Source organism: Mycteria americana, chromosome 1 (genome assembly GCF_035582795.1).
Source record: "Mycteria americana isolate JAX WOST 10 ecotype Jacksonville Zoo and Gardens chromosome 1, USCA_MyAme_1.0, whole genome shotgun sequence".
NCBI classification, from domain to species: Eukaryota; Metazoa; Chordata; class Aves; order Ciconiiformes; family Ciconiidae; genus Mycteria; species Mycteria americana.
In genome coordinates, this window is record NC_134365.1 from 70,475,792 (window position 1) to 70,489,918 (window position 14,127).

At 37.4% G+C, this 14,127-nt stretch overlaps 1 protein-coding gene across 1 annotated transcript in view; it reads right to left on the minus strand.

The window, feature by feature from the left end:
* The window catches only part of MICAL3 (microtubule associated monooxygenase, calponin and LIM domain containing 3), a 166,521-nt gene that overhangs the window by 92,758 nt on the left and 59,636 nt on the right, over positions 1-14,127 (minus strand). The window contains exons 3-16 of the mRNA XM_075505378.1: positions 13,007-13,214; positions 11,440-11,556; positions 10,631-10,732; positions 9,910-10,065; positions 9,238-9,338; positions 8,295-8,552; positions 7,583-7,698; positions 6,172-6,298; positions 5,568-5,661; positions 4,267-4,414; positions 2,784-2,980; positions 1,748-1,860; positions 1,212-1,274; positions 304-477 (exon numbers count right to left, since the gene is read on the minus strand). Coding sequence (XP_075361493.1) covers positions 304-477; positions 1,212-1,274; positions 1,748-1,860; positions 2,784-2,980; positions 4,267-4,414; positions 5,568-5,661; positions 6,172-6,298; positions 7,583-7,698; positions 8,295-8,552; positions 9,238-9,338; positions 9,910-10,065; positions 10,631-10,732; positions 11,440-11,556; positions 13,007-13,214 — 1,974 coding nt within the window. The remainder of the gene's footprint in view (positions 1-303; positions 478-1,211; positions 1,275-1,747; positions 1,861-2,783; positions 2,981-4,266; positions 4,415-5,567; positions 5,662-6,171; positions 6,299-7,582; positions 7,699-8,294; positions 8,553-9,237; positions 9,339-9,909; positions 10,066-10,630; positions 10,733-11,439; positions 11,557-13,006; positions 13,215-14,127) is intronic.

Here is a 14,127-nt window from a genome sequence, read left to right on the forward strand (position 1 = left end):
TGGAAAGGATTTCAACAGCAATAATAGTTATAAAAGAAATCTAATTGCTGGTAAGATGTTTTTGAAAGAGATTATGTAACACAATACAGGCAATAACAGGAAATAGACTTTTATTAGGGAGTTCTTCTCTATTCCATACTCCTAAATTTAAATTTTTTCTGTTTTGAGTAAGCTTCACTCTTCCCTAGGAGAGCTTTTGAAGTAGAAGAGCACCACTACCCTCCCATCTCAAGGAATGCATGTTATTATTCATTATTTTCCTCCATAATTCCAAAATAAAGGGGTTTGTTATCCATCTCCTACCTGTCTTCGTAAGCTTGAGGACTGCACTGGTGCATTCTCCTCAAACTTGGCCAGTAGCTGGGTTGCCATAGACTTGACTTTGTTCTGATTCCCAATGGCAGCATCAATTCTCCTCTCTGTCAGGGCGCTCACCAGTGTAGGCCTTTCTTCTCTGTAGCTTCGCGGGATGTCCTCCTAACAATCAGCGATATCAAAATTTAACAAGATGCAACTGGATCACCATTTCCTCTCTACCTCTTTGCTGTGATAGGTTTCTAACACTGTAGAAAACAAATCTATCAGTCTGCACTTGAAAGCTCACATTTTAATTTCCTTTGGCATGTCATGTTCTGTTAAACTTTACTTTTCTTTTCAACCTTATTTGATACATTTACCTACCAAAGAGATCACAGTTGAAACACTCCCATGCATCCACTCACACAAAGCAAAGGCCTATCTCCAAATCTTCGTTGACAACTCAAAGCACTAAATTTTAACTCACTTGAAATGTTTATAGCCAAATAGGTACAAGTGAAGGACTGCCTCATGGGGCATACTAGAAATGTATGATTTTTGCACTAACCAAGGCTAAAGTTTAAATATGAATGAAAATACTAACTATACTGCATGACTTTACTAAATGAAGGTTTTATTCTTGGTGTCCTTGTCAAATCAAAGTAAATCGCAGTAAAAATAGAATATGAGGGAACTGCAACATTTCATTTGTTGTGTACTATTCTTTCATAAGCATCAGTAAAATATTTGCACTACAGCTATGACAAAGCGTAACCTCTGAAGAATAATTAATTTTTATTAAAAAAAAAAATCTTCTATAACCCTGCCTGGATATAGAAAATGAAACGACTGAAGTGGGAACAAGGAACCTACCATGTTTTCTTCCCTGACACCTTTCTCACTGTAATACTTACATCCTCAGATTGGCTGGTTTTTCTCCTCTTTCCTGCACCATCCAGTTCCTTTTCTTTTTTGTCCTGAAAATGGGGGGAGGAAAAAAAAAAACCCAAAGATAAGGATTCTCATACCTTTCTGGCCTGAGATAAATGTCATCAGTGCACTTAAATAAGCTTTGCAACGCAACTGATTAATTCTCTGGGTTCATTCTCCATTTGTTTAAGGGGATTCTTACCTTCCAATTGGACATTCTTCAACACTTTCAACTAACTGGGAACTGAGCAACCCATTATGTTCCAATACAAAATATATCCCCAAATACTACCACAAGGCTAGGATTTTAAGACTGAAATATACCACTAATTGAGAGTACATATTACGGATGTAATTCTGCAGTTATAAATGTCATGTATTGTCCCATGCCAAGAGCTGACGAACACATGGTCTCTTGTAAACACATAGCAGATACACACTTACACATACATTTTTAGTACCACCTACTTGGACAGCAGCCTAACAGACACAAGTCTTATCAAGACTATGGTATGGTTACCTTTGGAGTGCGTTTCCGAGAAATGCTTTGTCCCAGTTTACTGAGAAAAGAGATGGGTGATTTGGTACTGGCAATTAGGGCAGCTTTTTCTTCTGCATTCAGGTCCAGACTATCTGTTAGCCAAAACAGGTAGGACAAGGGAATGCCAAGAAATTATTTCTGTGGTGCTATTAAATACACAACTGAAGGACTCACCAATTTTTTATTTAACATGACACTCTTTTTCTTAAATTCTCTGTACAAAATGATTGTAATGTCCAGAATAAATACCTTTCTCAGCTACTCTGCTTTTTCATTTTGCCAAAATCAATTCTTCTTTCAGGGTTTATAATCACCCAGAATAAATACTGTGTTTGTTTACTCTGTTTACTTTCATATTTAAAGAGCATCATGATCATCAATATTCTTAAGAGTTCACAGTTTTTGAAATAATACCTGATACACACTGTATTTTTAAAAGGCTATCAAACACAACTTTTTTTCCCACCAGAATGATAGATTTGAATTAAGATCATCAGTAATAAAGAAACAGCTATAACAACATTATTAATATTTAAAGGTAGACCATATTGATTTGTGCCAGGCAATTACATCTTTCAGTTCTAATCAAAGATCTTTCATTCCTCATTGGCCTGAAGTTACTCTCACCATTCACAGATGGTAAACAGATATAAAACTTGGCCAGTGTTTTGAAATTACCTACTAAACAACTACTAGCAAGGCATCTCACATTAGCCAAGACAGATGAATGCTTAATAATAGCAAGAAAGCCAAAAAGTTATCTAGTAGTGCTGAAGTGAGTTTAGAACTTCTGAGGACATTATTTTGAGAACATTATTTTGTATTAACCCATTTTTTTGCTCCTGATGCTGCTAACATGGTCTTTATCAGCACCAATAAGAAGTCAACTTTTGTAATGTAAAGTTAGTGAGTGACTAGTATGAGCTTATGCAGAAGAAGCATGAAGATAACTGAAGCACACACATTCATCCTGAAGCTGTCTTTAAATCTGAGAGACCTGCCCCAAACTCCTTACCGCTAGAGGGGATGGTGTCTTTGAACATCTCATAGAACTGTGTGAGGTACATCACCATCGACAGTTTATCTGGCTCTCCGACAGATGCCATTTCCTTTCCAGTCATAATGGGAGATATTCCAAACTCTTTTTCAGCAATGTCAAAGGCCAGCTGGTTATTCTTCTCCACATTGTGTTCATCCAAAGAATCAAAGTCTCTGCAAAGGGCAGAAAGACAGCATGCACTGAATCAAGTAGAAACCAGTCTTCTGAAAGAACTCAGTGATCCATCTCCTTTTTTTTTTTCCCCTCTAAAATCTCTTAGATTTATTTGCCAGCAACCTTTTCATATTGCAGAGTTGATGATATTTAATTATGGTGAACTTTGGCTCAAACGTATTCTTTTTTCATTTTTTGCTCCTCCTCCAAACCCAGATTTTTCTTCTTAAAAACTTCATTATCCTCTGAAATATATCTTCACTTCCTCCTTTGCTGGAAAACTGTACTGTTTCCCCCTACGTAAAATCTTTCATGTGCTTGGAACTAAATTAAGTCTCCACTTTTGTCCCCTTTTTTCTTGACTGATCCCTATTTTAGTTCTGCTGGCTTTTTCCAAAACTTGTAGAACTATATAAAAACTATATAAAAAGCTATAGCTTGTAGAGAGTTATATAAACCATTTTAAAAGCTATTTGAACTCTCCACAAGCTATATGGTTATTAAACAGAGTAGCTCAGGTTAACTCGAGTACACCAATAGAGAAGTAATTCAGTGCACACGGAAGGGAATAACCAAGTAATTTTTCAGCATGCTTTACACTGGATTATGTCTTTAAATAGAGCTCTAGCATTTATTTTTTCCAATGTCCCTTTGGGAAGTTGAAGCCGTTTCAGATTTCAATTAAAGTACCAGAGTCTTTGCTCCTGTTACTTCTTCCAGCCAGTGTTTTCCCATTCTAGAATCTGGGCACTGTTTTACCCAATATATCATGTAAGAGGATGCCTCTCATTCATCCAATCAGCATGTTCGTGCACAAACAGTAGCATCATCTCTATTTAGACTGTGGGTCACTACTTCTAAAAAGAGCAGCCTAAAAGTCTTTAAAAAAAAACAGTTACTGTTAAACAGGAGATTTATAAAGGGCTGTGTAGAGACTTGTTCATGAGAAATTTAACTGAAGCTATGAACTATTCCTGACTAACTTCACAGAGAAAAGAGTTGTCAGTCAATAATGCTTTCCAGTCAGTACCAATTTGAAGCTTAATTTTGTCAAATCATCCAGAAGGGAAAATGACAACACATTTCTCTTCATATTCATCAAGCTATTATGACCTTCCACTCTGATGGTGAATCACCATACGTTAGCTTCTACCCAGTTTAATTGAATTCATTTCAATCCATTTCTCCCTAAGTCACAAATGCATTGCCTCAGTCTCCATACTATTAGTTCCAGATATCACTAATTTTCTGCTCTTCCCAGTTACTCAAACAGGCAGTTACTCACATTAAGTCTGGACGGTATCTGTGGATAATGGCACACAAAGCTAGGCCACTTTTCCATGACATCGTGAGATCTGTCACGTTTACACCAGCATATCCATCAGTCTGCCTCTGGCACCAACTGAGCAATTTACTAGAGCGAGCTACAGACTCTGTAAGAAACCACATTTTTAAGTAGAAATGTACAACATCTCTTTCATTAATTCTAAAACCAACATAAAAACCATGAATCAACAAATAAAACCTTCATGTAAACAACAAGCTCCTTCTACAAGGAGCAATACAGGACAGAATTCTTATTTTTTTAAAAAAAAGACTATCTTATCTATTTTAGATCCAAGAAAGTATTTTTAATTTGCTAAAAAGTAATTATCTAAGTTATAACACGCCAGGCTTTTCACCCTAGCCCTTGTAAAAGAGCCCCAGGAATTATAAAACAGTCACAAAGGCTTGTTTTAAATATGATCAAAAGGATATACAGTAGCACAAATGCTCTCTAAAGCCCAGATATACTATTTCTAATGGAAGAACTACAAATGTACTTCTGCAACTTTTTCTTTTCTCTTGAAAGCTTTCCTTTAAAAGCACTGACCTGTTTTGACCTTGCCTTACTGCAAGATCTGATGAGATTACAGCCTAAAGGGACGTGCTTGCAGGCCAAAGAACAAATCAAAAGACTACATAGCTATTCAGCAGTGAAAGGGAGGCTTAGCAGCAAAGTGCCATTCCGAGAGAGTCCCCAAACACTACCTGGATGTCCAAAGGCAAGGTATGCACAAGGAAAAGTTCAACATACCCCTCAGGGTACAGGACAAGTAGACAGATACCGAAATGCATATCACAAGGCATCTAACTTTCAGAATAGTGCAAGCAAAGTGAGGTTTCATCTAGTTAAGATAAGAGATGGGATTAAGTAAAGGAAAGCATGAGCATGAAAGACTGCACAAGAAATACCTCCTGTTATGTCTGTAAGAATTCTGAGTTTACTCTTAGAATGAATTCAGGCTAGGTTTCTGCACTCTAAGCAATGACATTGTTATAGGATAAAGGAGGTGGAAAAAAATGCTTGCATAAGCAAATATGCTTAGAAATATAATAGCATTATAAAGCAAGAGAAATTAGGCAAACAGAAATATATTTACATGTTAATTGAAACTTGAAAAATTGGAAAATCAGACCCTTGATTAAACAATTTCTGGATACTTTTTCTAAACCAAAAGAGACTGGTTAAGTAATACTTTAGAGCCTTGCTGCACTGATCCAGCTCCAGAATACCGAAAGGAATGGAGCACTAGCCAGGCCTACCATTCCGAGTCAGCTTTGGTGTCCTGGAGTTCACAAAGTTCTCTATTTCCAGGTGAATGTCTTTCAAGTCTCCTGTATTATACAAGTGGCGTACCTAAAATGACAGAAAAAAAATCAAAAATTACCAACATGCCATGCACCCAAGATCCATACAGAAAGAGCAGGACAAGAAGGAGCCATCCCAAGGCACAGAAAGGAAGACAAGTACACTTATGTAGCAGAAATGTCTATTCCAAGAACCTCAGAACAACAAAGAACAGATAGTGCTGAACAGTCCAGCTGACTGCTGCTGCTCAGTGGATACCAAATTGCAATGACAGACTGCTATACTAGATTATTACAAAGAAAACACGCGCACACGCACACACACACATAGATTTCATGTATCATTATAGCAAGGTTAAAACTGTCAAAACCAAAAATTCCTAAACAGGAATTTGTTAAAGTACAGAGGTCTACTCTTGACTGATATATCTACTTTTCACTGCTTCCGCACTATACTGCCACATCAGGTTACTATCTGTTCCCAAAACATTAGCATAGCTTCACCTAAGGAAAGACAATGCAGATTGCAAGCATTCAGAAGCACCATTTGTCCAGTTACCTGCTGTGGCCGCAAGAAGTTGACGTTGATATTGGGATACCGGGTGGCAGGATCAATGCTGTAATGGCTGAAGTTTTTACTCACATTCTCAGGGGTGGTCTGAGGCAGTAGCCTATAAATGCTTTCCCTTGGGGAAATAAAATTTAAAAAAAGTTTTGGGTTTTGTTTTGGATGGTTTGTTTGGTTTAGGTTTTGTAGATTTTTTTTTCTTTTTGTTTTTTGTTTGTTGTTTTTTTTTTGTTTTTTTTTTAAAGAGATGTATCACTACTAATACTGCTAAGTCAGTCCTGGAGAGATAAACATTCAGATCAGAAATCTAACCACTTCAGACATTGAATAGCTAAGTTTCAGTGTAAGTGTATTAAAATCTGCAATTTAATACAACTCCAGAAATCAAAAGGAGGAAAGAAAACAATATATTAAGCATAACTGAAAGGGTTCCCCAGTACAAGAAAGACATTGAGACACTGGAGCAACTCAGAAAGAGGGCCACCAAGGGGACTGGAGCACTTGCCCTGTGAGGAGAGGCAAAAGGAACTGGGTTTGTTCAGCATGCAGAAGAGAAGGCTTAGGGAAGATCTTACTGCTGTCTGCAAATTTCTAATGGAAAAGTGATGCAAGTCTGGCTCCAACTGCAACATTATCATCTTCACCGTTTTTTTAATTTCAAACAAATAGAATTTTAAATATCCATTGTGCCATTTATACAATTTTTAAAATGATACTATGGTTCCTGATGGTCAGAAGCTGTAGTTGCTTATGTTTAAAATAGGTTCTATTAGACCTTGCTTTTACTTACTTCATCTTTTAATTACCCAAGTTCTGATCTCTAAGGTATCACCTTAACTCACCAAAACAATATTCAACCAAAGACGATAAAAACATCAAGAACTCAATACTCTAAAGAAACACAAGATGTTGTTTGGCTTATATGAAACAAAGTGATCAGTTTAGGAGAACATGAAATAAAAGCAGGTCTTAGCTTCCTTAAAAGAAAATCATAAAAGATATTTACAAGATAATAGGGAATTACAAGAATTTTTGTTTCTGGTACTTTAAAGACATCTACATCTTCATCTGCTTTGCTATTGCAAGGCTGGTGGCAGTAAGTCAGGCTCACTTTCTCCAGGTAATATCAGTAAGCACCAAAAAAAGACTCTTCATCTAATCTGCTTTTAAAACTAGGACCAAGAACAGCTGCAACATTTCTTATTCCTCTACAAATATACTTCAGTTTATCAGCTCCTTAGGAAATTTCTTCAATTGAAATTATACCCACAAGCATCCTCGAAAAACTGAGAATTTGTATCTCGCATTCTGTCTATATATTTGTTCTAGAAGAAACTGGAATGAATGATGAGACATTGGAGGATTAGATTAGAACTGAAAGTGTATTCATTTTCTCTATTACCTCTCTGCAAGAACTTCCAAAGGACTAGCTCCAAGTGACCAACTTCGTACCATCCAAGCAGAGTCCATTGCAGCCAAAAATCCCCTGGCTATTCCAGTTCCCATTGGCCAAAACGGCTAATATTATAGTTTACAAAAAAAGCAGAGAAAGGAAAAGCATCAGTTAGGGAAAATTTTAAACAAATATCAAGAATATATTCAGATGGTAATCTGCTGGGAAATTATAGATCAGTAATTAGCTTAAAGCTCCACTCCCGCTGGGCTAGAGGAAGCCAGATGTATGCTGAATTGGCCATAAGCTCCCCCAAAGCCAATGTTCCTCTATTTCCAACAACAATTCATAGCCTGGAGTGCCTTAACAGCTTCTCTTCAAGACTGTACTTTTTAATCAACTACAAAATGCTAATTATTAACAGGCCTACAGTAGGTTCTGTAGAGAGTCTAATTGTCCAAATAAGAAGCAGATGGAACAGACATAACTTCAGAAAAAAATCTCTGCACACATTTTCTTAAGGAAGATCATTGCCATCCTAAATATTCTGTTTTCCCAACACTCCCACCCTTCCTCCAAACCTCTCACTTTATTATATAATAAACAGCAGCTTTCCTTATAGTAACTATGTTATAGGCAGCGTATATTTTGGTGATGGGTGCAATGGCTTGTGCTTATGCTTCAATTCACTGTTTACACACATTAAGTTTAAAACACAAACCTCTAAGAGACTGTCCCCAACCAGTGCCACAAGTAACTGGTGGCCATTCTGCTCTCGCACCAGGGCTGCGTTCTCTGATGCATACATGCACGTGAAGTCAAACATGGCCACATCTGGCTGACCATAGTGATTGATGGCAAAGTCCAGCGATGGTAGCTGCTGATTAGTGGAGAAGTCAGCTGCTTCTCTGGCATAGTTTAGCAGAGCCTCCTGGTCCACGTTCTCCCGTGAGAGTAATAACTCTGTGTCAGCATAATCCTGCCAAAAAGAGAAAATTAAAAGTGAAATGGCCAAATACCCAAGTTTATTTTAACATTGGTATATACTACAGTTGGCATTAAAACTCCTACAAATCCACTGATACTGGTTTGCCCTCTAATTTCTTTCATTCCTATCTGTGTTTATGCTTCCAAGAGAAAATTTGTAAATTTTTTATTGCAAACAGTAATCAGTCCTACTAGCATTTCTGACTGTGAAAGAGCTAAGAAACTTTTGAGCATTTCTCTTCACACTCTTCAGATAAAAGGCACAAGATCCCAGTCCTTATTTATTAATTTGTGGCCAAACTACTTTTAAATCAACTTCTGTCAGAATTAGATATATTTCCAATACTTTCTTCACTCCCTGCTCTTTCATTCCCATAAAATGAGGGAATCTCAACTAAGCTATCAGAGGTTCTTTAAGCATATTTTACCTTAACATGAGAGAAACCCCCAAATCTACAAAGGAATACAAATTTGGAGAGGATAGATCTTGTAACACTCTTCTGATGGCCCAAAATACTTCAGAAGGGCATTAACTACATATATCTGTGGTCTAAAATACACCTGTATAAAAACATTACGCGGTGAAAGAAGAGAGTGTTCCCCTTCTTTCAGCATACTGAAAGGAAATCGTACCAAAATGTTAGTTTATAGAGAGTATAGGAAAAGTTAATACTCACATGCCGTATCACTCCTTTTTCCAGCAAGCTCTGTTTTTTGGCAGTCATGACAAAGTAGTGTGTATCATCTTTGTAGTAGACAATGTTCTCCAAGTCAATACCTTGTGACAGAACAAAAGACATGGTAACGAAGGAATAAGTTACATGTTATATGTAACACGAGCTCTATCGGAAGAAAGTAAATTGAAACTACGTGGTTAGAAAGCCTTAGAGAGAGAATACCAAGCAGCTTTCTCCCACACTTCTGATTACTTTAAAATATGAATCTTCAATAAAACCACAAACAGCATATTTCACCTGCCTATAGCTATCTCTTTTTAAAAAATATATTTTTCATCAGTCTAAGGTTTGCATTCAGATGTGGAGTAGAGGAAACTGAACTCAGGATTCAGACTTTTCCTATTTAGGGCTCAGATTTCCTGAAAACCTTCAGGGAAATAAGTTCTCTACTTCTGAACAAAAATGACACACATCTGAATGATACACATCTGCTTTGTACAGCTGTATAGAACAGCTGTAAAAATGGAGAAGCCAGATTTCAAAGAGAGACGGCAATGACTGACTTCCTTGAACAAGATGTTCATTTATTGATTAAACATGATACCCGAGTTACAAAGTTGTAATAGTAGAGACAAATAGTTTTCACTGGAAATCTGGCAATTGCTGGCAAACCTGTGGCTTCTCGTAGATCCTGGAAGAACTTCTGGTTGAATATGAAGGCCACACCGCTGATCTCTTCTACTTTGGCTTCAGCTGTGGTGTTGCGATTGATGAAGTTTGCTGTGATAGCAATTGCTAGTTTACCACGGAACTCTTTTCGGCGAAACCCTACAGGAAGGATAAAGTGGTAACACTGAAAAATAGAGCATACCTTCAGAGAAGTCTCAGCATGCCATAGACAGGTGCCCTCACAAAATAAAGAGAGAATGGATCTGACGAATTACAAACTCCTCCACAGAGAAAGCAACAATTGCTTCATCAGAAAAATAAAAGCTCTTGTTTAGGGAAAAAGCTCCCCTCCCTTTTTACCTCTTTTCCAAAAATTGCAACTCGCATCAAAAATATTAAGATAGAATTCTCTACTACACAGAATAATATTCAACACTTCAACTCCTACTCCCAAAAGTGAGAGCTGCAACACTACTCAACTAAAGAAAAAACATAGGAAAAATTATCCAGGTCAAAACACCTAATTCCATTGCTAGTGGATAGGAAGAGGAAAAAGATGACCCAAGTGTCTTTGATACAAATGGATTTTTACATGGACTTTTAATCTCCCCTTTCACTAGTCAAACGTCTTTCCAGATTTTTATTGGGATGTTAAAGGCCATTTTTGTTCTAACTAATTTAAGAATAAATTCTATTTGAAAGCGAATTACAGACACACCATTACCTTCTAAGGTGTTCCTCCTGCCATCCCCTCCAATGATTACTTCAAACTCATACTCAGATACTGGATGGGTTTTTGGGTGGACCAATGCACGCCAACCTATTCCTGTTGATAAACTCCAAGTTAATAACAATATAAACAGTGCTTATAATAGAACAAATACATAAAACCACTTCTTACTATCCATAATCCCTTCTTCACGTGGTCAGTAAAAAATACACTTCAAGGCAGCTATACTGTTTACAGGGTTATTGCTGACTTGCACAGCCACTCCGCATGAACCAGAGGCAAAGACAGTTCCAGTAAAACCCCCATGACTATTAACTTCAAGGATCACTACACCCTTTACAGCTTCTCTACTATCTATTCAATTAATAGGATGCCAAAAAACAAGTAAGCCACCATCTCCCATGGCAATCAGAGAACAGGTTTCACAAAGATACAAAAAGCATAACACGGATCATTCACTGATATAAATATCTTCAGTGAATGCAAGGAAAGGAGTTGTTTTAAAAAGGTATCTTCTAAGTGTAATACGCTTAAATATTTTAGGAGCAATTACAATCTACTGTGTTGTGGTCTATTTCCGTGTAGTACTTCAGGCGATTTTGTTTTATATAGAAACTAATTTGGATTTGTCACTAGAAAGGATAAATCCTACTAAAAATTCAAGCAAAAGTGTATTAATAATTACTGTCATTAATGGAGCATGAGGAAAGGACTTAAGAGTCATAAGCAGGGTTAAGGAACAGGAGTCTGTGTATCCTGTCATAACTTTCCCTTTCTCTACTACCCATTTCAATGCTACTTGCTTTCATTCTCCTGATCCTCCGGAGGGTAAACAAGCCCCTGAAATTCCACATTGACATGGATCTCTATTCCCAAGATCAAGGCAACCTTCAAAAGGATAAGCTGGAGCTGACGGATACCTGCAAAAAAGCAGATAGAGAAATAAAAGAAAAAGAAAAGAGCACAAGTGCCCACGCATCTCTGTTTGACATTACTGATAAACTGATTTAAAGGCCAGCTGCTACTTTTCTTTTTCCCACTGTGTTCCCAGTACTTCATCCAGGCAGCACTGGTGTGTAATATCATGGCATGCCAAGAAACTTCATATGGCTGAAACCCCAGCCCTTTTCAAAGAATAAAAAGTAAATATTTTTTTTATGTTTCGGTCCCCAAATCAGCAACAAGGGAAACAACCAGAACATGCACTGCAAGAGAGGGAGGGAAGAGAGCTCAAGCAGGACTGCACTTTTGTCACAGATGGCAACTAGCCATTTGATCAGCCTAGCTGTAATACTGAACTGCACCTTCATCATAACACCTTTGGGTTAGTGAGGGCATAGCAAGTTCCTCACTACCTCTTTCCTCTTCAGTTACTGTAGGTAGCGGGTATGAAAATGACAGTGTGCAAACTCTATTAATTTGAAGGAAGACACCTTACTGTTGTATTTCAGATACTGAAATGAAAAAATGCTCCACCTAAACACTGAATTTCAGCTGTGCCGAGATATAAAAGACGACAACATGCACAAAGTACTGGAATAATAAAAATGACAAGAAATTGGAAGGGAAAAAGCAATCTGCAAGACTGACATTCCAAAGATCTTCCCGTTCTACCATTCATTGCCAAAAAAAAAAGCAAGCAGCAGTTTTTGCTTTGGACAATAAGCCAAATCTTATCTACTGTGTTTGTGCCACTTTATACTTCCCACTTATGCCCAGTGGAGAACCTGGCCGGGCTGTGTCCAGTACATTTTTGAAAAAAAGAAAAACTGAAAAATAGTAACTCGAGCTCCACCAAAGCATTCAGCTTTCAAAGGAGACTGATTTCTCAGAAATTTGAGAATCATCAAAATTATTCTCAATTTTAATACGTAAACCTCTATGTAATCAAAACTTATTCATAGGCTGACAGTGTTCTTGAAAATATCTTCATCACTCTTCCAAAAATTAACAAAGCCAAAATTGTTCCTCCTTTTTCCAAATCAACATTCACAAGAATGTTCAAAAGCATTCAGTAATTTTTCTTTTTTACAAGTCGCTTACAATCCTCAAGAGAAACAGAATAATGTGGTAGCTGCAGGAATGTAACAGCAAAAATACAAAAATTATCCATTTTAAAAAAAAAAAAAAAAAAGGGTTTGAACCTTAAATGTACTTTTCAGTTTGGGAAAAAGATATGCCTTGGAAAGTAACAGGCATTAAAGATGATAGATATATATTGCATGTGTGATAATCTCATGGCACAATGTATTTCTTTCACATCTACTCTAGCCCAAAATGCTAGAATTTTAATGAGTTACCCCCATGCCCTCACCCACCTTTCCCCTATGAAGAACAAGTGCTGCTGTGTCTAGCAGCAGCTGTACTTACTGATATGGTCTATGGATCCTGCACAGAATTTGCCGTAAAACTTTTTGGCGCCAAGACCCCTCAAGTCATGTATGGTGAATGGCCACAAATGCAGCACATTATTGCGGGAAAAGGCATCCCTCTTTTCTATGACCACCACCTTGGCTCCTAGGAATGATAGGTCGATGGCTGTACGAAGGCCACAGGGTCCAGCCCCAATTATCAGACACTGCAAAACAACCAGGACAGAGTAACTTTACAGTCCTAGGAGGAAAAAGATATTTTTACCACAGCTTCCAAGCATCCCACAGCTCTTAGGAGTAAGTGCTCTTCGTCTGCAACATAAGCTGAAATTTCAGATCAGTCTTTCTGTTGTTACCTGCCATGCTCTGCCACTGATACGTTAAAGCAGTTACCACAACCCAAAAACAAAGTATATCACAGAGCAGCAAAAAGTTTGGAGAAGCAGGCAAGTCACCTGCCTCTTTTAAACTCTCGTTTTAAGAAGAGATGCCAAGGCGTACTCTCCAAGCTACGTAATCACCTGGAGAATGGCAATATTTCTGAAGGCTTCTCCCCCTCATTCCATCCATGTGCTTTTTTTTCTTAAAAAAAAAGGTGATGTGTTTTCCTCTCATCTTCCAAAGCCTGAGCTGGCCTTTCTTGATAACATCTTCAGTAACACCAAAAATTCCTCATCATTACTGAGTAGCATAGCAATGGCTAAGGCAGATAAATACAAGAGATGCTAGTGTTTTTATAAACATTATCATCTAGAGTAGCACAGACAGTAATCAAGTCAGAGCACTCTAACTTATGCCTATGCTGGTGCTTCTACTATTGCAACAAAGGAAACTTCAGGAAAGTAAATATAATGTAAATATGAACTTTGTGTGACTAGACAACTTTTATCAAAATATGTTTTCTCCAACCTAACCTTTGTCATATCAAAGGTCTTTCATCTTCTCATATGTTTTTACACTCTACTCACAAACACTATCAGAGGCTAATAAACAACTTGAGAATGTAAAATACTTGCATATCTAGTGTTGGAAGTACTTTCAGAGAAACAAATGATACAGCAAGATCATTTCTTTTAAGATTAAAAACCCAAGTTAGTCAGTTGACACTTCTTACCACAG